This window comes from Syngnathus scovelli, chromosome 13 (genome assembly GCF_024217435.2).
Source record: "Syngnathus scovelli strain Florida chromosome 13, RoL_Ssco_1.2, whole genome shotgun sequence".
NCBI classification, from domain to species: Eukaryota; Metazoa; Chordata; class Actinopteri; order Syngnathiformes; family Syngnathidae; genus Syngnathus; species Syngnathus scovelli.
Genome location: NC_090859.1, coordinates 8,311,518 through 8,336,816, shown reverse-complemented (window position 1 = coordinate 8,336,816; position 25,299 = coordinate 8,311,518). Strand labels below are relative to the sequence as shown.

Sequence of the window (25,299 nt, the reverse complement as noted above, 5' to 3'; positions counted from 1 at the left end):
AATTATTTTAGAACACATCAAAATGTTTCGACGACGTTAAAGGTAAGTTTGATTCAAAAATGTTTATTGCACTCGAGAATCAACAATACACAACAATACTTTTATTTTGTCCATGTGTTCAACACATTGTAAAATTCACATGCTCCGGAGCACCTGAGACATGGGAAAAGGAAGGGAGTTCAGCACACACACCAAAAACAAATTTTTCCAACAATAATAGCTAGATGAAATGCTGCTTGATTAAAAAAAAGTGACACACATTGTTTAGCACACTGACAGAAGGACACTTTTTTTTAAATATATGTATATATATATATAAATTTTCTGCCTGTGACCACTTGAGTTATGACTAAGATCCAAAGAAAACACAACAGCTTGGATGTAATGATTTTCATCTCTTTTTTTAAATTGACTAAAACATGCATGCTGTGTATGTAGCAATGATTTAAGTGCAGTCATGTTTAAGGCTCAAAAAATGTGCTCTCAAGAACACAACCTGGGCTGGAAGGTGCATTTTACAGCAGGCATAGTTCCCATATGATGTAGGATTTGGTTCCGCAAATAAAAAAAAATAAATCTTTATGGTACTGTTTGTGCCATTTACACAGCCCCGTGTTAAGTTTTAAATATTCAATGATAGTAATGGTCAGTTTAAAAATATATATTGTAGTTTGTAGTCTGCCATTGCGTATAACCGCAGTTGATTATACTGAAAGCCATTTTGAATGTTTTGGTTCTTGAACTACAAATACGACTACCGTGGATGAAAACCACAAATAAACACTTTTCTCAATACCTTGAGCAATCTATTAATTAGTTTTGACGAAGCAATGACAAGTGTGCATATATAGTTACGTATCATTGTGTTTACTGCGTATAGAATATTTCTTGTGTTGACACGAGGTGGAGTGTTTTTAGTTAGTTTGTTAGTGTTTCACAAGTACTGAAACAAAACAATTGACAAAAGGTACCCTATGCCCTGTGAATTTTTTGTTGAAAATAGAATAATCAGAAACCTTGCTTCTGACTATTTAGAATATTATTGTTGGGTAGATACGATATGAGTAGATACGATTTATGACAAGACATAATGTAGGAGTTGAATACAAAGAGAATTACAGGATGTAGATACAGAATAGGTTGCCAAGACCCAAGTATCATCTATATGCTCACTCACTTGTACGTTGTCATTGTTTTGGCCAAATATTGAAGATATTAAATCTTTTAGCAAGAAATAAAAAAATGAAAAATCTTTAGCCCTATTGATGTTTCCCTACAAATGTAATTTTATTTAATTATCTCAAATGAACATTGGGAAACAAAACATTACTTTGTATAAATTTGCTGGATTTCTCGCAACGTTCCGAGCTTGTTTGTGTGTTGACATTATGCCCGCTCCTGCACTTATGGTTGTTTGACATTTTCTAGACTCCTGTTACGCTTCCATTAGGCTGAAGGAAATGTAGACGTTTACAGCTACCTATCGTTAAAAAAAAATAGACAATGAATGAAAACCCACAAATCCACACACACTAGTCTAAGATTCCACACCCCCCACAGCAAACAATAACCCATTTAGTGTATCAAAGAGTACTGTGCACGCTCCCTGATTGTTACTGAATGCAGTTGACCAACATCTTTCACTTATTAGCGACTGCACAGTAAACTTTAAAGCTGTCAACATGCAATTAATACAATGAGTCCACAATAAAGTGCTTCACGGGCTCAGAGCCCCAAATTTATGCTATTAACTCTCTTTACTGTTCACATATTAAAAATCTTAACCAATAACGGAAATTTATTTGGATGGGACAACTGTATTCTTAAATATAAAGATTATTGCAAGATCATGAACTCATACTCGGTAGTGTTACTTTGACGTGACATAATTTAAAATTCCGTTGGCCTATACAAATTATTGTGAGAATACGTTTTTTCTGCGTGCTTTTTTTCAAACATCCAACAAAACCATGGTTCCTTTTTGCGCTTTGTGTGGCTCACGCCTTTAGGAGGTGGACGAGTGCCTTTTTTGAATGTATGTGTAGACTTTGACACAATGGTCCCAGCAGTCCAGCACCAATAGCTGCCCTTTGGGTGTGGTGGCCACCCCAACAGGGCAGTTCAGTCCCTCCTGGATGAGAATTTTAAAGCCTCCTTCTTTGGGAAACTGCAAGATTTCCTTTCTGCCACTGTCCGTAACTAGTAGATCCCCGTTGGCGTCGACGCACATGCCGGTGATGCAGCAGAAGTCCTCCGTCTCGGAGAAGAAATGGCTGAGGTGCTTGCCGAGTTGGCCGTCGGTGCCCACCGAGCCGATTGAGAAGCCGCCCTCTAGGTGGGGCTCGTTGTGGCGTTTCTCAAAGTTGAGCGCCAAGCCTTGGGTGAAGTAGACTGTTCCGGCGGCATCGCACGTCACAAACTTGGGCCGCACGGCCGAGCACAGCCGGCTGTAGCTCACCACGCCGAGGTTGCGGTCGACGGCAAGGCACCAGAGCTTTCCGCCCTCCACGTCCGACACCACAAACTGTCCCGAGGGCATTGCGGTTATGCCCCAGGGCTTGATGAGCTGATTCTTGTGGCAGGCCACGCACTGCCCATCCATGGTGTACACTTTGACCGAGTTGTCATAGTTGTCAGTGATGCCTATCAGTCCCTGAGGCGTAACGGCGATGGACAAAGGCATGAGGTTCGGCAGGTCGGCACCGAGGAAGCTCAAGACAAAGTTGTCAATGCTACTGGCGTTTCGGCGGATTTCGCGCTGGAAACCTTTGCGGTTGAAGATTTGGATTCGGTAGTTGCCGCGGTCAGCCACAAGGACCTCGCCGTGCTGGCTTACGCAGATGCTAACCGGTAAATTAAAAGAACCGGGAAGAGCTCCTTTGCAGCCCATCTTCTTCACAAACTGGCACACCGGGGGGCCTGCACATGCACCTCCCTGTGCTTCCCCCCCTGCGTCCATTGACTTTGACTTAAAGGTGCCAGGTGAGCCACTTATACTGTCATCTACTGCAGCAATCATGTCAACATCTCGGTAGAGATCAGCAGTTGGTCCCTTTGTGCCGCCTACAGCCCCGTCTAGACCCTCAACGTCACCTTCAAGTGGAATATCTAAAGTGCATTCTGAATTTTCTGTATTGACCGTGAATGTGCTTGTGGTCAATCGGCCCACTTCTGCTGGTTTGGAGTGTTCCGTCCGGATCAACTCTGGCTCGTGCAGCTGAAATACGGTGGGCAAGGTCCCCTTGAGGTTGAGCTCCTCGTCCTCACACCCGCCTCCATCATCCCGGAGCAGGCTGATGTCGCTCTGCCTCACCCGCATGGTTAGGTAGTCACAGCACGAGACCACCTTCACTTCCGCAATGTTAAGGAGGTACGTTTGCTCCTCAAGGACCTGCCCGTTAAGCTTTTGTACCTCTGCCATTGACGCAGCGAATGTCCTCCGAGAGCGGCGCAAGTCCTCTTGAAGCTGCAGCTCAGCTGCCGTGTAATCCCGCTGCACCACTCTGTACTTTGCTCTTAACGATTTGGTAATGTTTTCAATAGCTGTTTTTTTCTTCTGGATTTCCGCTACAATATCACGTAGGGCGGAAAGTTTGCCGCCAAGTTCTTTCCGACGTTGTTCGGCCGCCATTCGTACAGGCTGAACGGAATGACCACGGTGTAGATGGCCCTCGACTTTACAGAGCTCACAAAGAACGACGGTGCAGTCGTGGCAGTACTGTCGTGGCAGGCGGCTGCAGCACGACCCGCACATGAGGGCGGCGGCAGCCGCGCCGCACGACGTAGCACAGTCAAGAATCTTGAGCACTGTGAGATTGTCTGCCAACTGCGAGATGCTGCTCATGCGCGAGACCTTACTGCAGAAAGGGCAGCGCACGCCGTTGATGGTGTTGGCCAACAGCCTCTCCAGGCAATGGCGGCACACAGTATGACCACACTGTAGGAGTTTAGGTCTCATTTGGTCCTCGTTGAAGGTCTCCAGACAGATGGGACATTCAAGGACCTCCCTCATTAGATCTGGATCAAGTGGGTAAGATGCTGCTGCCATGATGGCTTGTTGCCTGAAAGAAAGAAAACCATATAGGTTACCATGACATGAACAATGTTAGTGGAATGTTTAGGCGTGGCAAGGGTGGCTCAATCAGTTGAGCTTTGTTTGGATGAACAATTAGGGTTGCAAGGAATGAAACATGGGACTGGGATCTTCTTTGGGTCACCACTTGTGACATTTCCAAAGCCATTTCTAAATCGAAATGAATCTGATATGACATCATTACCACATTGTTTTGTTATTACTGTTCAATCATAATTAAGAGCCAAAATATTCTCAGAATCTTTACTATGGATATTCGGATAAGACCACTGCAGAGTAAATCGAAAATGTAATCATTTCCTTCATTTATGCATGCTCATATTTCTGAAATTCACATATTGATGACCACAAAATCTTGAGAAAAAATAGAACATGTGCGAATGTTTGTCTCATCATCCACACAGTAACATTTAAACTGAGTTGGGCGTAAAATGCAAGCGCTTGTCTCAGCTGTCAAAATATAAAATGACACTTGGTTTAAGGCGTACAAACAAGGACGTGTCTAGCCAATTTCTAAAGGAGTATCATGCTCTGATGAAGGCGGAAGAAACCGCCGAAACATGTCAGGTAAAGAACCTAAAACAATTTGTTTGATATAAAAGAAACCAGTGAAGTGAGTATCATGCTAAATGGTTGCTTAAAAAGCATGCAGACGGTGTGTGCAAGTATCAAAGCCAAGCAGCTTTCATAAAATCAGGCTAATAACAAGACAGGCCACACAAGCCAAACGTCACAATTGAGTGCATGCGACACCGTAATTTCGTATGCAAAATGGATCATTTTTAAAATCGTACATGAAAAATATGCTCTTATACAAATAGATTACCTCTGTCTGCAAGTTAGCAAGTAAAGATGTGCTGAAACAGACGTGCGAGCTTTTCTGCCACTGCGTCCGCTGGAGAGAGTGCAGTGGCAATGACGTCACCCACGCACGTTTACGTGCTTACGTATGTGCGTGAGTGAAAGCGTTTGTCGTGATTGGCTGCTGATGTTTCACGCCCGCTATACTAAACTAAACCAACCAAAAACGCACAGAAAAACCCTCTAATTTGAATTTGATATAGTATTTACAGGAAAATCACAACATTTATTGTATCAATGTATAAAAATATTAATATTACTTGGGAAAGCATTCATCATTTACGCAGAGGGGAGCCCAAGCGCTAAAATGACGTCCCCATTTTTTGACCCGAGATTGCAGAGAATGGCCACTGGGTGGCAGAATAACTCTTCTAATCGAATTGGCTCACAGTACTGCACCGTGTAGAACAGTAAGGGAATAGTAAAAATTAATGTAAATATTTTTACTTTTTGTAGTTAGAGTAAAGTTATATTTTTGACATGTTTGATTATTATCCTATTTTTTATTATGTAGTATGGCATGATGTTGAAATAAAATAAAGCTTATATTGTACTGAGAAATACATTATAATGTTACTTTACATTACACATATATTTGGATACTATATTGTGCCATTACGAGTACCCATTATAACAATAACTTACATATAGTATGTATGTGTGGCATAGTCAACACATTCAAGCATAAATTATTATCCATACCTTGCAACATTTGTGTTGCATTGCTATGGAACTTATTCGTCACCTGACCCGTTGTTGCCCTGGGCAACGCAACCCCAGCCACCCACTGGGGTTGTGTCCCAGATGAGTAATTATACTGCAACCAACAACGACATTTTTAATTCACAAGCTGGTGCAAGATCAATGGCCGGGGAAATTGGCACCATTCTTCTTGTCTGTGTCTGTGTGTCTACCTGCACGTCGACAGACAACTGTTGCATAAGACAAACACACATAAGCGAATGCGCGCCAAAGGTCATGTGTGAAAAGGGCATAATGAAAATAAAGATGGTGATGTGGATAATGGCGAGCTCCTGAATTTGGGTCCTGAATTTCCCCCCGGGAATCAATAAATTATCTATCTATCTATCTATCTATCTATCTATCTATCTATCTATCTATCTATCTATCTATCTATCTATCTATCTATCTATCTATCTATCTATCTATCTATCTATCTATCTATCTATCTATCTATCTATCTCTGTCTGTCTGTCTGTCTGTCTGTCTGTCTGTCTGTCTGTCTGTCTGTCTGTCTGTCTGTCTGTCTGTCTGTCTGTCTGTCTGTCTGTCTGTCTATCTATCTATCTATCTATCTATCTATCTATCTATCTAATCTCTCTCTCTCTCTCTCTCTCTCTCTCTCTCTCTCTCTCTCTCCCTCCCTCCATCCATCCATCCATCCATCCATCCATCCATCCATCCATCCATCCATCCATCCATCCATCCTCCCAATTTATTTCATTGAAGTGAGTTGATGAGTTACATTTAGACAAAAGTAGTAGTATGCTGGTTGTGGCACCTATAGACAATATTAAACTTTCTTTTTTTTTTTTTTTTTCGGGGGAGGGATGGCATAAATTCCTCACATATTGTCGTCCTCTTCCGGTAGTTAGGGTTGACTATGTACTGACACCTAAGTGGCTCATAAACGATTAGGGGGCCACAGATGTTATGGGTTCTTGGTGGGTTAGGGTTGTTGATGCCGTTGCAGTGACAATGTGACAATGACACTCTTGATTCCTCACACACATGTTGTCTAGTCATTCTCTGGAATGGTTTTGTTTTCCTGTCACCCCACCTCCAACGGGAAGATCAAACACTGCTTATTGACTCTACGGGGAGAAAGCCCCTCTTCCTGCCATCCAGCCTTTAGAAAGCTGATGACAGGGTGGGTTTAGTGGTTGTTGTTCTTGAGCGAGAGAGTCAATCCAGATGTAGACCATAAGCTGTTTGTCATACAAGCTGTTTGTCATACTGGTCCTTGTTTTGTTTTTTCCTCTCCCTCTCTCTCTTCCAGAGGCAACAGAACAAGGGCTTGGTGGTGCTGGCGGGCATCATGAACTGAAATCGGTGCCCTTCATTAGCTACTTGATGGCTTTGCAGAAGAGCCAGCTGCTGTCCGATGATGCCGTCAATGGCGTGGAGATCCGTTGCGAGGAGAAGGGCAGCTGCCCACTCAGCTGCCACCTATGCCACCACCAAGCCGCGGTGGCAGGAGGTGTGGTGGCGAGAGGCCGTGGCAGGGGCGGCGAACAACCTTCGCCCATCCCTGTCTTGTTGGAAGTCAGCCGCGTGGTGCCTCTCTATAGCTTGGTCCAGGACAACATGACCAAAGAGGTGAGACTTAAAATATGTTGTTATTTTTATGATATCACTCAATGCTCCAAAACCAACAACCTAGCCTAAGTTGCATATTTTCTTACATGTCCCTACCACATCTGAAGTGACAAACGTTACAGTCTCTCCCTACATTCTATAATTTACTTGTACCATTATTATTATGATTTTTGAGACTACTTTTAAGTTTTGAGAGGCCGGAAAATATTTTTGTTATTTGGCCACGCCACTACTTGGACACCAACAAAGATCTTTAACTGTTCTGCTTTCCCACTGCCTTTGCTTCCAAAGTTCCTGCTGAATAAACATTATGCGCTCAAGCACCCCCTGGCCATTCTATCCTCCATTTATCCAGAGAATTCTTGAAAATGTTCAAGCACAACAGCTCATGAACAACATGAACTCGAGCAATTTTTTGTTATAGAAAGTATGGCTCAGAAAGAACGCACCCTGTACTCCATGGTAATGTGACCTCTCAGTATAGTTAGTATGTCACTCATGGAGTACTGAAGGGATCCGTACTTGGCCTTCTCTTGTTCAGTATTTATACCCTGCCGCTTGGCAGTATCATGGAAATACATTAGTTTTCACTGTTATGCCGCCGCTACCCAACGATGCACGTCTTTAAAACGAACCCACATGATTGGTTGAAATCAGCGATATATTGGCGGTATTAGACGCATGCAGTTGTTCAAGGATGCAACTCAGAATTATTAAAAGAAATAATATTCCCCATAAACCTCAGGTTATAGTCGTTTCAAATATCTCCTTTCAAAAGCACATTGATATTACTGAAACTGTTATTTTTTCATCCTGGCAAATTTGCTGAACTCCAGCCTATTCTGTACATGAGTGACACAAAGATCATTGTTCCAGCATTTGTTATGTCTCGCCTTCAGCATTGCATCATGCTGTTTTCTGGTCTTACCGTGTCTGGTCTAAAAAGCCTGTGGTTTTTGCAAAAATGCTGCAGCAAGACTCTTGACAAGGACAAGGAAGTTTGATCATATTACTCATAGACTGGCCAACTTGCATTGGCTCCCGGTCCACTCGAAATGTGATTTTAAGGTTTTGTTTCTTTCTCATAAAATATGACATGGTTTAGAACCTTCCTGTCTTGCTGACTTAGTGGTACAGTATGTTCCTTCCCGAAAACTACGTCGCTCAGAGCTAAAAATAAGTCAGCAGGTTATACATAATTTTTATTCACGTTCCAGTATTCTCCAATGCCCTACCCATGGAAATCGTGGCTACGTCAGTAAAAGTAGAAAAATGTTTACTTCAAGCTCATCTTTACGTTCTGTCACCTAGTTAAAATACATTGCGGCATTTTTTTTCTACCACTTCTCCTTCCCAACCTTTTCTGCCTGGAGAACTGGCTCGGTGGCTGAATCTGATGCTGCTCCTTTATAGACTCAACAATGACTGACTAGATCTAGATCTGAGGTGGACCACTTCCCCAGAGGCTTTGCTGTGAAAGTTTCTCCATCCAGGCCTGAGGAAAAATCCCTTTCCACAAGGCATCCATGCGTTTGTAGCTAACGTTAAATCGGACTATGTGGTGTGGTAAATGTGGCCCATTCCGCATCCATTGCAGCCTTGTCATCCAGGACGGAGGGTGGGGGGTCCTGCCATCTCTGGTTCATTCTCAAGGTTTCTTCTTTTTTCCCCAAATAGGATTTTGAGTTTTTGTCTTTCCCCGGTTGGAGAGTTTAGATCAGGAGTTGTTGTGTTTGTCAACTCTGTATCACTGTAATAGGGCAGTGCTTGTAAAATTGAGTTCAGTAAGTTTGATGGTCCTTACGCTCATTGACAGTGCTTCTTTAAGGGAGCAGTTTCAACCCATCACCTCTAGGGGGCATCGGATGGTTATTTTTTAGTAAAAGAGCCCAGCCATACAGCAAGCATAAAAAGATGACATCATGGTTTTCTCTCTTTGTGAGCAAGTCACAGTCTCTACGTGTGTGTGGCGTGTGTGTACGTCTAAACAACCTTTGACAGCCGTCCGTAATAACATCAGCATAATGGCCAAATGTTTTGACCATGGAAGTCAATCATTGGAGATTGCTTTTACATAAGACTATTATTGAGAAAGGGGCGTGTGTGGGAGGTGGTGCAGTTTATGATATCAGGTTGAAATTAGTTTACCCCATGTTTTGCTCAATTTTACATATGTCTTTGCATCTATCACGCGGTGCTACTTTATGCATGCCCTAATCAGGCATCTAATCAGCTCACCTAACAATATCTGAAACAAACAAAACACGGCGTGCACACGTATATACAATAACAAAACCCTGCAAAGTGCGTGCCTCCCATAACAAGCACCAAAGAAAAGCACAGTCAATAGCAGACAATCCCTAGCGGGCCTCATCGATAACTAAACGTGAAGAGGAGCAAAAACGTCTCCATTCCCTTTATTTCCTAAACCCTCGGCCCCCCATCTCACCCCTCCTGTCTATAGCTACAATCTTGCGGGGATGTACAGAGTCAGATGTATGTGGAGGAGGAGGGCTGGACTGCAGTGGATTGCTCTTGCGAGGTAGCTCCAGGCAGGATTATTAGCTTCTTATTGATGTCATCGACCCCTAGGGAGGGAGGGGAGTCCATCACTCTCCTCTTCTTCATCTTTTTTTTTTTTTAACTTCCTTTCGCTTCTGTTCTTGGCTCCTGCAAGTGCAGCTGCCGCGAGGCTGAAAGGTACATTAAAAGGTACATCTAACATGTATTGAATTCAAGCCTTCGAAAGGCACACAACTGCTCATTGGGTGTGTGTGTGCGTGCGTGTGTCTTTCACACACGCACCTTTGAGACTTCTTTCTACTTGGCTGCCTCGATCAGGAAAGACAGCTGCCATGTTGCAAAAGCTTTCTCTGTGATGAGCTTGTTCTTCTGCTTTTATTTATTTATTTTCATTTTTTGGGGCCTAACTGTGCAAAAAAAAAAAAAAAAAAAAAGAACATGGAAGAGTAGTTGCTCTTATGAGCAGGTGGATGATGTAAGACAAGAACTGTAGATGTGTATGGGGTATGGGAAATAAAAATCTACTTATACGTGTTATTAGGCAAAGATAACCCAACGAATGCTGACATGATTTTATTTTTATTTTCTAACTGAATCCTAACTAATCAAGAAAACTGCCATAATACAATAACTCACATATCAATGTTATTATTTAAATAGTTAGTAATTTAAGTAATGAGTTTATTTATTTATTCATTCTCCATTCATTCATTCATTCATTCATTCATTCATTCATTCATTCATTCATTCATTCATACATTCATTCATTCATTTTTTTGGGCTGGTGGTCAAACCTTTTTATTATTTTGTTACATCACAAACCCATTAACCCAACCCTCCCAAAAATGTTAAAGGACAAAATTCAACACTATTCCTCTGTGCATGTTCTCAGAACTGCTACAAGCCTGGTAGAACTTCTTTGCCATTGGCAGAATTTCCAAAGGGTAAAAATGTGGAATTTTATGGAGCAAGGCCCACATTTTTGTTAGGAACAAGATGCTGACTTGAAGTGCAAATAAAAAAACATTTCAATTTCATGGTCTCGTGATGAAGTTGGAAAGTACAAAAATGTGGGAATTGCTTTAAATACTTGGGAGGTTGATGATCTCCCTTGTATTGCACCTGAACCTCACCAGAGATTGGTCATGGCTCCCATAGGCTCAATTAATGTCTGAAAAACATTTTTCCCAACGGTTTAAAAGTCCACATCAAATGTTTGATACTATTTACAAAATACACAGTTTGACGTATTGGCAAAATCTTAAAAAAAGAAATGTGCGTAATCCCCTTATCCTTGGCCCCCCTTTGTTCCCCCTAAAGAAAAACAAATCCTATTCATGTATTCACCTCATAGGCGAGGGTAAGATAACCATTTTTATCCAGAGAGAACGGCTCCGGCAATTGCTCATTAATATAATTACTTCTGGTGTCAATCTTTTAGTACGATATTCTATTTTATTTCTCTCAAGTGCTAAATTTTTCATTTTTTTTTTTTTTTCTCACAGGTCACAAATTACTTACTTTGCACTTTAGCATAAACCGTATCAAGAACATTAAACATAAATGAGATCAGGTAGCAACACCCTGAGCAGTGCAATCTGGTATTGCACCTTCTTTATAAATTGCCGGAACACTACATAAACTTATATGCACGGTCGTCATTTTACTTCAGTTGATGAGAAAGGAAGACATTATGATTATAGGCTCGCTTCATTGGTGATGCAGCGCTATTAATTTAATCAACTCCCAAACTGGTCTTGCTTATACCAGGTCTTAACTGCAATGGAGATCTTGAATAACTGCATAATAATGGGAAGCACATTAAAAGGAACCCTCAGAAAGCTTAAATAGCTTGCCACTAGCCCCACGTTACCGTGATTGAGTTATGGCGAGCCTTTTGACCGAATTGCTTGTGAGCTTAGCAGCTTAGAATGCTCTATAGCTTGAAGGCAGGCTGCTGTCATGCTTGCACGCAATTCCCACCCCTCACGGGGGCTCGTCTGAAAGAGATATCTGCCCAACATCAAGATTTAAATAAACTCTGATGCAAATGTGCCCTTTATTGGCTCCAAAGTCATGAAAATCCTCCTTGAACGTGCAAACAAAAACCAACCATGAACGTGTTTGATAAACTGCAGAGGTAGCCTGGTACATTAAATTCACAGAAAATGTGAATACCTCATTTTCCGGACTATAAGGTGCGCCTAAAAACCTAAAGTTTTCTCAAAAGCCGACAGTGCGCCTTACAGTCTGGTGCGCCTTATATATGGACCAAATTCCTAAATTTAAACTAGCCTGAAGCATTGCGTCATGAAATCAATCATAGGTGGCCCGCTGAGGACTATGTATCATGAATCAAAAAGACGATGGATAAATATTTTGTGATTATAAAGTAATTTGTTGCATCTGAAGTTGAAGTAAAAAAGATAAAATGGAGAACGATTTGATTTGGATTAAAAATTTGACATGATGTATTAATGGCTTGCCTTATATAAGGACAAAGATTTAAAATGGGCCATTCATTGAAGGTGCGCCTTATAGTCCGGTGCGCCTTATAGTCCGGAAAATACGGTACACCGAGCCAGCTCCAATAAATGGTTTCAAATCCAACCACACAAGACATAGCGAGATGGTTTAACCTACATCTGAATATTGCCGCTCCAATAAAATGTATGTAGCTCTAAATTTGATTTTTTCTCATTATTTTCAATTTATTTTTCTGATGCAAGTTATTGTGTAATCACTTGAAAAGGCCTCAGTCGTACGTCACAAAAGGCGATCTCCTGTGTGGGCTGACTCTTTACCACCACTGGTGATCACTTCATAAATCAATACTGTGGGCCAGCTGGCCAGTGTTTTCTTGTATTAGCTGCTTAAGATGGACAGTAATATGGTCATCTTATAGTGCACAAACTGATTAATACATTAAGAGGTCACAGTGGCCTCTCAGGCCTTCTTGTAAGTCACGTCAGGCTTCTACGAAAATTAAAGCTCCAAATAGTGTTTTGGTGCCAGCGAGTCTGCCGCGACATGACGTCAACGCTGAGAATTTTGTAGCCGGAGTTGACGCTGATGCTCAGGTATTATCGTCATAGGTTTGAAATGTAATCATTTCAACTCAATTCATTACAATAATGTCATGTGGGCCATCAATCGATAGTGAAAGCAAATCTGGAAATCCAGTAACATCTTTGTCAAAATATCTACCTTTCCAAAATGAAACATAATGCATAATGATTTGTCTCCTATCCTCCCATTAGTGTAAGACTGGATGTATGTGCCTCTATAGTGTTCTGGGAAATGTATCTATGGATAATCAATGAAGTAAAAGATATCATCTTGTTATCAAGTAGCAGCAATGGACACATGAACCTCCGCCGCTTCCACTGCATTCCATTACTAACCGAAATTATATATATATTTTTTTTACTTAACACTTTTTGTTATGCGGATCAACTGACTAAAAACAGCTGCTGGTGCAACAATGATGAACAGAATCTGGACATTTATTTATTTATTTAATTATTTATTTATTTGTCATTTTTTCTATTTATTGGGCAAATACCACTTTGTCAGGACTCAGGCCTATTCATAGGGTGAATATGCAGGCCAGAGGTGGGCAACTTTTTTTTCCTATCGTGAGCCATTTTTGTCAATTCAATTTTGTTGTCGTTGGGAAGCTTGACAGGCTAGTAAAATAATAATAATAATAATAATAATACAAAATAGTAGAATGGTGACAAAGGTGTGTGTGTCTTTGACCGCTCACTGCTCTGTATTGTTAAAAAATGGAATTTATAAGTGAACAAAAGAAAAGCAGCAGCGATTATTGAATGTGTTTGAGTCACCTCCACGTTAGCTCTTTCAACCTTCCGCTAGCCCTGAAACCATCATTACAATCAGCGTTCACCCAGGAGGGATTGGCATGCATTACTCGTCAAACATAAACACGGTGGTAATGGCTTTGTCTATTTTTTTTTTTACATATGCAGCCATGCAGCCAATCGTGCATAGCCATATGGGCTCTCAAATAGCGGCAAATGCATGGCGGGCCTCGAGCGGCTGAGATCATACCTCCGATTTGTCTCATCTGTGATCTTTGTGTAGACCTCAAGTCCATTTTTTTTTTTTTTAAACGTCTTGACTTTGTCTGTGGCCCGTTTCCTGCTGACAATAGACAATAGATGACAAGACCCCTACAAACGTTTTCTTGCAGCCACATGGCTTCAAGCAGGGAAGAGACAGAAGTGTGATTTGCCAGATTTTCTTACTCAAAAAAATTTCCTCTTTCTTGAAACTTCAAGATTAAGACTTATGACTTACTTGTAACTTTCACGTATGTTACTTACATTTGTCTACCTTCGTGGTCGGGACTGTGAACCCATGTGTCCTCGGCATTGCTCCATCGGAATGAAACAACTGTGGAAATCAATAATTAATTTGGTGTGTGTGCATTGCCGACGTGCAAGAGGGTGATGGTCTTCAAGTAATGTTCTTGCTTTTCTCCTGATGTGAACAAAGGAGTGGCTCCTCTTTGTTATTTTATGTTGGGCGCCTGGTACCCGGCGATAATGTTTCTGTGTGTTTCCACTGTCCTGTTTTTGTGACCGTGATCAAGCACTTGTCCAAAGTTAAGTTAAGGGCGCATAAATAAACCGAGTGCCCCATTGATCCAATTGCGTCACAGGGGAAGCCAGAGTGCTGAACTCCCTATATGGCTCCTGCGGCTTTAAGGGAAGCCCTGACATTATATTTTACTGCCTGGACGCTCCCATTGGCATTTCACTGCCTTTTAGAGAATGACTGAGCTTCTTAAATTTGATTTTTGCTTTCGGCTGCTAATGAAGCAGTACGAGGAGATGATGTCATTGCCTCACATCCTCCCGCCGCCACTGTAGACAGACGACCGCACAAACGTAGACGTCGAAGCGGTGGTGGCGTGGGGGGGTTTCACACCTCCATCATGAAAGTCACAGCGCATCTATATCACAGCGCAAGCTCGACGATGTTAGTGAGATGTTCCTCGCTTCCGGTAATTGGGAGCAGTGGAATTGAAAAGATCCTTCTGTCTACGCGTGTGTGTGTGTGTGTGTGTGTGTGTGTGTGTGTGTGTGCGCGTGCGTGTGTGTGTGCGTGTGTGTGTGTGAACTGTGCTTACTGTCTTAGTGAGCCCCATCTGACTAGACCTTTTTATAAAAATAATATTTATACACTGAAGGAGATTTCAGCTACCTTTAAGCTTTACACTTACATTCCCACGATTTATTTTAGGGAACATGGAAGAGGAAGTGACTAGAGGAGAGTTATCGTATAGGAATAAGTATGATGATTCCTACGTTAGTGTGTATGTGCTCAGACCGCGGGGCACATAAATGGACAGGCAGTGCATGTTCTCCGAGATAATTGCATTTCTCTCACCTGTTACCCTTTACAGGCCTTCAAGAGCGCCACAATGAGCTCATACTGGTGTGCCGGAAAGGGCGACGTCATTGATAACTGGTGTCGCTGTGACCTGAGTGCCTTTAGCAGAGATGGCCTGCCTAACTGCAGTCCCCTCAGGCAGCCGGTGTAAGTGTGAGGCGACGCCATGCCACCTCAGAATTCATGCACGTATCAAAGTGATTTTATGGATGGATGCACGGATGTGCCTTCAACACACACGCACAGCTAAGAAAGTTACAGACACAAGGACAGTTCCCAAGTCCTAATAGCTGTCAGTCAGCCCTTCCTCTGACAGGAACATACTCTCATTCGAGGTGTCCTGATGATTCACTTGAAGATTATATCAACTACTGACTCCAGGTCATATCAAAGGCACCCAGGGATTTGATAGGGAAATATCAGATCGAAACAACAATTTTCCACCACAGTTTAGTACAAAGCAGAAAATAGCTTTGTCACACAGTACACTTAATGTAGAATTAAAATGCTATCCCGATCATTTGCTTCATAATATAGTCACTTGGACATTTGTTCTGGTTTTCTTCAGCTTACACCTCGCTCCTTACCTGGAACCTTCGAGCACAATGGTAGCCCTGGAGTGGTTGGACGTGGAGCCTCTGATTGGCTGCAAAGTTTCAGACTACATCATTCAGCATAAACGGGTGGAAGACCCCTCTGAGGCCGAAGTCTACACAGGTATGAAATAATCCTGGATCTTAATCATTCTAGGAGGGGGGTGGGGGGGTGGGGGGTGGGGGGGCTGTATGAGAAGTCCATAGTAGACTCAAGCCCAAAAATCAGTCAGTAAACCAAACAGCAGCATCGAAAGCGTAAACAGGCTGTCATATAAATTACGTTGTGGAGACTTACCACATGTTTCTAAACTGTGCAGTGTTGAAGATGATATCTTTGTTATGTAGAGACGATAAGCAGTCTAGTAGAATCTGACGTAATCACTCCACAATGTTTTGTGAGTCTCTGTTTATGTTCCAGGAATTGATATAATTTTCCAAAAATGTATCCCTAAATACGTCACAAACTCCTAATGTCTGCATTTTGGACTTCTTAAAAATGTCAGACAAAAATGATCAGAACGCTGAGCACATGGGGTTTATGATTATCTAATGAACGAGAAGTTTGAAATGTTGTTAAAACTCAAGTAAAGCTTTAATTCTAATTTATGAACACTCTTATTACATTTTATTTTATTTAATTAAATAACACTAATGACATAACCTCAACCAGTTTCAAAATCTAGAAAAACATCTGTCGCATCGTAAACAAACGATGTAAATCCAGTAGTGTTAATATTCTCTGTTAAAAAAAAAATAATCTCATGGCTAAAACGCTGTAATAGGTTGAAAAGCTGTCTATTTGTTTACCCTTCATTGGCTGGTTGGCTGGTGACAAAGAAAATGGATACCTTTGGTGCCAGTTGTGCGTGCTGACAGCTAAGCTAAACTCGAGTCGTTATCTCTAGCACCCTCTTTTGAATGCTCCAAGAAGAGAGGTTTGACTAATGTACACTTCAATCGTACAAGCCATGTACGTCTACACCCTTCTGCAGTTGAGTAAATTGCACCACATGAGGTGTCTGCATGAAAATCTCTTTTCTCCAAGTGAAGAAATGCTGACTGATGTGAGTTGGATCTTAAATGAAGAAAATGTGGTCTGGGGCACAAACGTTGCTGACCCTAATTTGCTGCAGAGTAGCAAAACGTAGCCATGGCGCTTCCGGGGGTGAGTCAGAGGAAGGGTGATAGGAATTGAGTAATATTGGTGTGGAGGGAGTTGACTTTAGTCATTGGGAAGTATGGACAGGCCATCCATCACCCCTGGGAGGAGTGCTGATGAAGCATGGGCCCCAGCAAGGTGGTTGGAAGGGGCAGATGGTGTGGGTGACTCACTCTGCTATGTGCCAGTCACCACTATAAATCATGTCGTTGCAAAGCGTCTATTACAGATTAGACATCTTGATCTTCATTTTTCACCTTCGCCCCCCCTCTCTACCATTAATAAAGTGTGTGATTATACCGGGCACTCCTACAGTTCTGGAAAACTGGTGGAATGATGTGTTTGAGGGAAAAAAAAATGGCAACGGTTATGAGAGTGAATTTGCATGGAGGCGCAGTTCATTTGGCAAATGCCTCATGCGAATTGTCCACCGTGAATTATCAGCAGTGACCGCCATGCACTCGGGTGGCCTCCACTTTAAGGGTAAATTCCGAAAACGGCGAGCTTGCTTAACGCCGCCATTGTTCTCCGACTCGGGTAGGACAGAAATCAGTGATACATACTTGGATGGCATTGCAGCGGAAGATTTATGAAATAATAGGGGGTTCTTAAAATGATGAGATCTTGTTCTCTGGACTCAGCAAATAATCTTGTGCAGTGTTGAGATGTATAATTTTCTCACACTTACACTGACTTATTTGGAAATTATTGGATTGGTACTGGCCGATCTTCCTACTTGGCATCGTCTTTAAGGGATAAACTTCAAGGCGCTTCCTAGGAAAATGGAAGACAACTTAATGAAAGCAAAAGCCCAGAATTCACTTGCCCACTTTTCGGACACTGTGAAATAACAATTTCGCAATGTCAATCATTCAAAATTTCGACTTTGACGGACAAGGAAACTCACATTCCTTGGCTAACCAACCTTCCACCACTGGCCATGAGCAGGATAAATTCTTTGCTCAGGGGCATCGTGGTGGTTTACTGGAGTTTTTCCTTCTTCATATTTTCCAAGTATGTGTGATGATTCCAAGCAGTCGGTCCTTTTCCTTACATCTAACATCTAAAGAGTGGTACACATGCAATAAAGGATTAGTCGCCTGATTTGCAGAAACCCACAATTGACAATGGTAAGGAAAAATCCAGAATCAAAAGTCAAGGCTCAAACTTGGAAGAAACAGTTTGATGTTTGGGTTTGGCTCCATTGGTGCACTTAGTTTAGGATGACTTTTAAATGATTGTTGCACTTTTGAGTGTAATTCTTCTGCTCGATGTTCTTCCGTCACAACTTGTTTCAACTTTGAATTGTTATCTGTTCTAAGGTGCATTCCTAACCCTTGAAGCAGTCTAATATTAGAAACAGTTGTATTTGGTACAATTTTAATTTTTGGGCATACATGGCCAAAAATGGCAAAAATAAACACTTTAAACATCTCCACCGTATTCTCAGCCTCCTCTGGACTACAATATGGCTGCCGTGAATCTATTACAAGACCTTGTTCACCTTCAGTCTTGCTGTTTATTATCAGACTTTAGACATGGGCTATCTAAAGTAGATTTTTTTTTTCCTGCCTATTTATGGGTGTCATTTAAATTGACCTGCAAATTTACTCTCATTTGAGGGAGTTGGTGGAAGAATCAGCCTACATCCTGTTAATGGCATCTCACTGAGGCTAAATAAAAATGATGGTTTAAAGTTGGCGATTTGGAGGCAGCTGCATGAGTCACGCAGACAAGAGTGCACCCTTTGAGGAATGTGCACGGAAACCTGTCCATGGATTTTCAAGCCATTTTTTGAATGCCAGAGCTGTCTAGACTACGGTAGGAGGAGGAAATGCTACCTGTCCTCCAGTACATACTGTCAGAGGTCTAGCTGAAGTCTATAGTTGATAATCAGTGATTCTTTGGATGTGTTTTTTTTTCCCTCTGTAACAACTTCCTGCATGATTCGTAAATTAGTGCAATCATCCAAGTCCTTTGGTGTCTTTCCTGTGAATGTAATGTAATCTAAAGGCAGCATCCCAAAAATGACGCTGATGTGACTACCTCCTGTTTGATCCAAACTCCAGGAATGATTTTATGTGTCTGCTAATGTCATTGGCTGTACATCGCCTGGCACCGGACTGTGTTGCTAAGTGGTATGCGCATCTGCAGTGAGCAATGCGAACTTAACCTATGCCAAAAGTCTTTGCATTTTATGCCCAGCCTTGTCAAATCTTGGATATGAAATCTCTTCACCTTTGCACGAAGACACACAAATCGGCAAAGTGGAACACAATCCTTCCCATAACGCCAGTTGGGATGGTTTTAAGAATATTGTTCCAGTATGTAAAGTGAATTAAATTGGGCCATCGTAAAATCCAATTCGGAATTTACAGCGATTGTGTTTTCACTTTTAGTATTTACAATGAAACGTTAGCCACTACATAATGAAATGTAATAAAGTCAAATAATGAAACGTACAAATCGTTCACTGACAGGCTTTAGCCGCTATCCTCTCAGCTATATTTTATTAATGTTAGCATTCACTAATTTGTATGGATAATTGTTATCTGTTATCTCATAGACGTCAAATATCCATTTTAACTGTGCTGGCAGTGAATGAGTTAAATGATATTGCTCATATTACTGAGGGGCCTGTTGTTTTCTGAATCTATGGTCATGAGCTGATTTTCTAGATAAACATTGTTGTGATGGTCATGCAATTCCAAAAATAAATCAAATTTATGAGTTCATGTGAAATGTGTTTGATCAGCGCATCCTGTTTAGTCATAATTGAGCACGACGGGCTTTCCAGGGGTCATTTTCATAAAAATGCACAGACCCTGACGTAACAAAAAAACACTTCTGGAGCCAAGCGTAGATTTGGAGCAGACAGAGAGGGATCACCTGTTCCCACAACTGTGGCGAGAGGAACACTGACTCACATAGATGAAGTGCAGGTGAAGATGAGGTCACCACAGATGGCAGTTGATCATCCCAATCGCTGAATAAAAGCAAATGTAAAGGTGAGTTGTGATGGCATTTATAGTCTTCAAATATGATAACTCATCCCCATTAGCATGTAAATCGTGACTCGCTGATTCACAGCGTGTGGTCTCGACTGAGTGCGCCGGGTGTGGAAAAGTGAAAGGACTCCAAACATGAGCTGTTTGAATAGTTAGTGAAGAAAAACGTCACCCCGGCCTGTTTCTTCCTGTGTCAAGGAATGGAAGATAAGTCATTGGAGGCCCGGCTTACAGGGCAGACTAAGGTCGACCACATTGTGTTCCAGAACGCTGATCATACAACAAACGATTAATTCTTAGTGAAAATAATGTTAATGGATGTAATCACTTCCAGGGTCTTATTGTTGAGGCTGTGTATGGTGATGGAAAAAAAAAAGAGTGATATGGGTGGTACCTTCATATTAGCTTTGACTTTTTAATGAGGACGTTTTCAGGTTTCATGTTTATGGCATCACTGATTACCTTCTCATTGAGATGGAAGCCTGTGTGCGTACGTGCACAGTTTGTTGAAAATGTATTGTTGATTTAGTCATATTGAATTGAGCAGGTCAGATGTGTGACCACGTATCTGATTTGCTCAAAGTTAAATTCGCATTGTTCACCTTCATTCTGGCAATGCAAGTCGGTAAAAGTAAAGGAGATGCTACCACTCGCTCACCCACACAAAAAAAAAGGTCTATGTTTCTTAGATTTATCCCGTCAAGTACAGTAGCTCCTCTAATATGTCCATCTGCAAGTATGATCAGTATGATTACAGCAATCAGAATATTTTAATAGAACATGTTTTGGACCTACCTTTTCCCCTTCAATACCTCTTTGGGATTGCTCTTGGGAAGGACCCAAATGACTGGGGTCTTACTTTGGCGTCCTCTAGATGGCACACCAAGTCAGGGGCAGCGTTCATAAAGCAGCCGCTTGAATAAGCGGTACTGATGCATTAGTGGCAGGTTGGGCATTATGGAACATTGATGCAAAAGTCAAAATTGCTCATCAGCTCATATGCATACTTGTTGTAGAGCGTTTTGTCTAAAAATGGTAATTTTTCGACATTTTAGGCATGGCCTTTTAACCTGCCCTTTCAACCCGTAATAAATTTCCAAATATGGCCACATTGATCCAGCAGTGCTACGTAGGTAGATCGAGAGAAACTGCATGTTTAAGGTTTCTGCTTTGCAAATTCAGGAAAACACCTCACATGGTTTACGCCATTAGAGTTTGTTTAGCAGTAAATTGTGTGTTATGTTTTGACGGCATGGGAATGATTAGCGGCTTACCTAGTCTGTAACGTCAGACGTCTGTATTTCCTGTCTCTCACGGTGAGTTCCCAAAAGGGAAAGAGAAGGTGCCAAAATCGTTATGAAAAGTGTCTCATAAAATGCTTAAGTGGAAAGCGCCTCGTATACCTGACGAGTGAATGACGAAGCTTCTGGCTTCACTCATCACCTTTCCTCGATACCATTGTTTTGTCAACCGCTAATTCGGTGTCTTTAAATCACACTTTTGCCGAGGCGACACTTTTACACGTGCGCATGTTTAATACTAATTAAAAACTTACGCTCCATTCTGTGCGTGTCTTGAGACCTGTTTTATTTTTCTGGTCAGGATGGAGCGACTGCGAGAATTGGCAGGAAGCGTGAAACGTTTGTATGAAAATGTAGGCAAGCGAGAGTCCGTCGGGAATAACGGGCAGGAGAAATGGAATGATGTCATCCCAGACAATTTTGCAGTGTAAAAAAAGCGACCAACCATTTGATCCTTTTGCCCATGACATTTGGAACGTCTCTCTTTTAGTTTCCTCACGTTCCAACGAGGTATCCCACTCCCTTGTTTATGTAAGTGCGCCATCATTGCACAATTGCGTCGATAAGCCCTCATTCAAAGAGATTGAATTATATGGAGATAACCGGCGTCCTTGAGCACGGGTGCAGATAACAGATTGGAGTGACACAGCTGACTCTCTTTGTTTTGTTAATTAAAGATGACCTCATCGCTAAAAATGGATGCCGTGCACCTCCTCATCACGAGCCTCGCCATCAGCAGATTGCAGATCGCAGGCAGGGGGCCAAGGGGTTTCTGCATTCTCTCTCTTTTTTTTTCCCGCCCATTCTTTCCCGTTTTGCCTCCTCACAAACATGTCGTCAGTGTCACGTTCTTTTCCTTTACCATTTTTTAATGCTTAACCACTCCTATGATCTACAGCACAGGTGTCAAACTCAAGGCCCGGGGGCCAGATCCGGCCCGCCAAATCATTTTATGTGGCCCGCGAAGACAAATTGTGCATCAAATTCGTGTCATTACTAGAATTTCAAATTGTCTTCACTCTTACTAATATCTTTTTTCTTTATATATTTGACCAGTTTTTACTCATCTGATTTGAGAACGAGTTATTTGTCAGTTTGTTTTGTAGCTTTTACTGTATACAATATGAGGTGCTCATACATTTATTTGGGTTGACAGTCATAATGACCCTCCGAAAGAAGCTATGACTACAATGCGGCCCACGAAAAAAATGAGTTTAGACACCCCTGATCTACAGAATATATTTTTGACAAGCTACACATCTTATTCATTATTGTTTGTTTTGGGCCACTTACAACAGCAGCAATGAAAGAAAAATCTTTGAATGTGATGAATTCGAGATATAATTTATGTTGATCGATAGCGAACGCATTTACGCCGGGCACTGAGTCTGATTCATTTTGCTATTAAGGGCATAAATAGGAGTAAGGCTCTCTTACTTTCTTCATGGTGACTTGGCAGTGATACACAAGAATGTACCAGCTTGAACGTTGCATTTTAGTAGGAAAGTTACTCATTTTTTTTCGTTGTTTTTGAGGTGCTATCCAAAACCGAAAGTGATAAATCCTTCCTCGGTATGCACTATTGAATGTACTAAGATACACTTAGTTCCTATTGATCATAATTCCAGATGCTTAATCTTGGTGCCTCTTAATACTTTCACCCTCGACAAGGTCTCAAGTCAATCACAGGGCAAACGTGGATGGAGCATTAAGCATAAATCACTCCCATTGGGGTTTCACTGTCTGCTATGTTAACCACTACGTTACAGATGAATGGTCAGAGCCATCCATCCATTTTCTAAAGCACTTGTCGTCAGTCGTGGGTGAGCTGGAGTCCATCCCAGCTGACTTTGGAGTGACATGCGGTGAGGTTCATGACTGGTAACTGGTGAAGCACTATTCCTCTGGAGTCAGATATAATCCAGACATCCATTCATTATCTGAACCGCTTATCAAAATATGAACCCAAAATGAAAGATTAGCCTATATTTTGTTTTGGACTTTGACTGAAACCTGTTTTAAATGAGGTCAAAATTAAATGTTTGAGCATATTTTAAGAGATATTAATAATGTTTCAATTAAATCAAGCCACCACAGCGATTGTTTCCAAAGGTCAATTTAAAACTTTAAAACTTTTGCTTACAATGTGGCAGTTAATCCAAGTTTTAACATGCAGCTTCCATTATTTCCCAAAAGATTTTTTTTCTAAGGAGGAAAACACCATCAATTTGTATTAAAAGGACCCAGTTGTTCGTCCAATTTGAGACCCAGATTACAGACGGCAATGCATCACTACATTGTGAAATTCCAATTATCACTGTTGAAATTGTAATTTACATAATCCTCTTTATGTGGTGATCGGGTCGTATACAAGTGGCGCACATGTTTGGAGGGAGAAGAAAAGAATACAGTCAAGAGGATACATGAAGTGGAATATTTGCAAGCACTCTTACAGTGATGCAAAGACCCATGATAATGACAACCAGGCCGTTGAGCGATCGAGCTGTTGTGTTGCCGGCCAAAAAAGAAAAATGGAACGACGTGCTTGGCTGCCTTTGAAGAGCAATTAATTCCTACTAGTAGTAGATTTTATGTACATATTAAACATCATGCTTAGGCAATAAACATAAATGGTTGAGCCAAGAAGAGTCCCAGTATTGTTTTTGATCAATTGTCTCCCATTTTTTCATTGGTGTCTTACGTTGATTTCATTCATTTGATTCTTAACATAAAGTGTTTGATTTTTTTTGTCTGCCCCACCTGCAACTCAAACATGCTAAATAATAATGATAAATAATAATAATTATTGTTATATACAACACAATATATTTTGCCACAAAATCAATCGTCAGTAAAAGGCACCTATGTCTATTGACCCCGCCGCCAACACAATCCACACATTGTTATCAGCAAACCACTCACCCACGTGACACCATACATGTTGTCTGGGATTCATCTGTGAAGAGAACACCTCTGCAAAGTGCCAGACACCATCAAAAGTGAGGATTTCTCTACTACAAAATGCAGTCAGGTCAAGACCCCGATGATGAACGAGCATGGAAATGAGCATCCCAGAAATGGTTTCTGATTGTTGCAGCTATAAGAATTTTGTTGGTAAAGCTGCTGGATGTGGAGTAGAGACGCCCCGAAACAAAAGTTCTTGGACAAAACTAAAATGCAGAAATGGGGACACCAAGCCCAAAAACCAAAACACTGGCAGAAATGATAATCCCTTTAACACCTGAATTCTAGGACTATTAATATAATCATCGTTAATGTATACAATACCTTTCTGCACCTAATTGCTAGATATAAAAAGTAGCTCATTATGTGTAATTGGTGCTTTTTTGACTGTTGTTCCCTTTGAGCACGATAATGTTCAAATGACACGATCGTATCGGAATTTCCTTCCCATCCGTTTTCTTTGCTGTTTTGTTACGGCAGTTTGCCAGGCTTTTCCTTGTCTTCTCACAACATCACAACCTGGGGTTAGTCTGGGTCAGGCGCTTCGTATACAAATATGTTTGATTGAACGGAATTACATCATGCATTTGAGCATCCCCCCCCCCCCCACACACACAAACACACACACACATAGTCCCTGTGCACCTCCCTGTGATTTGCTATCATTTGTTCCCTCTCCGCCTCTAAAAAAGATCCCTTGGCATCAGCTTTTTGTAATCGCCATGTAAGCCGGAGAACACGCAAAACGGCTTTTACAGTAATAGAATTTTAGGGGCTGTAATTTTTGCCAGCTGTGTACTGTGTTTGGGCTTATTGAGCATTGGTTGGGTTTCATTAGTTTCCCTACCAAACAATTTTCCAATTTGACTATCGACTAACTTTCAATCGGTATTTGAGCCATTTAAACTACCAAATGGGGGGCAGTAGATGAGTCAGATGATGTTAGACTGGCATTTTTAATGTATTCCTAATTATAAAATATAATATTTGCACTTTCCCAGAGCTGGTGTGAAATGATAAAAAATAATTTTGA

The 25,299-nt window shown here is 41.5% G+C and overlaps 2 protein-coding genes across 3 annotated transcripts in view; one reads left to right on the top strand and one right to left on the bottom strand.

Moving 5' to 3' along the window:
• LOC125979904 (astrotactin-2) overlaps positions 1-25,299 on the top strand; it is a 150,406-nt gene that overhangs the window by 108,853 nt on the left and 16,254 nt on the right. For both annotated transcript variants that reach the window (XM_049738757.2, XM_049738755.2), the window contains exons 17-19: positions 6,975-7,294; positions 15,252-15,385; positions 15,807-15,955. In XM_049738757.2, the coding sequence (XP_049594714.1) occupies positions 6,975-7,294; positions 15,252-15,385; positions 15,807-15,955 (603 nt within the window). The remainder of the gene's footprint in view (positions 1-6,974; positions 7,295-15,251; positions 15,386-15,806; positions 15,956-25,299) is intronic.
• trim32 (tripartite motif containing 32) lies at positions 44-5,032 on the bottom strand. The gene is made up of 2 exons (XM_049738768.2): positions 4,920-5,032; positions 44-4,061 (listed from the first exon to the last, which is right to left on the bottom strand). Exon 2 carries the CDS (start codon positions 4,046-4,048, stop codon positions 2,006-2,008), a length of 2,043 nt encoding a protein of 680 aa, XP_049594725.1. The 5' UTR covers positions 4,049-4,061; positions 4,920-5,032; the 3' UTR covers positions 44-2,005.

What these genes read in the sequence shown, in the direction of transcription:
- trim32 (XM_049738768.2), bottom strand. Translation starts at nt 4,048, where the DNA reads ATGGCAGCAGCATCTTACCCACTTGATCCAGATCTAATGAGGGAGGTC.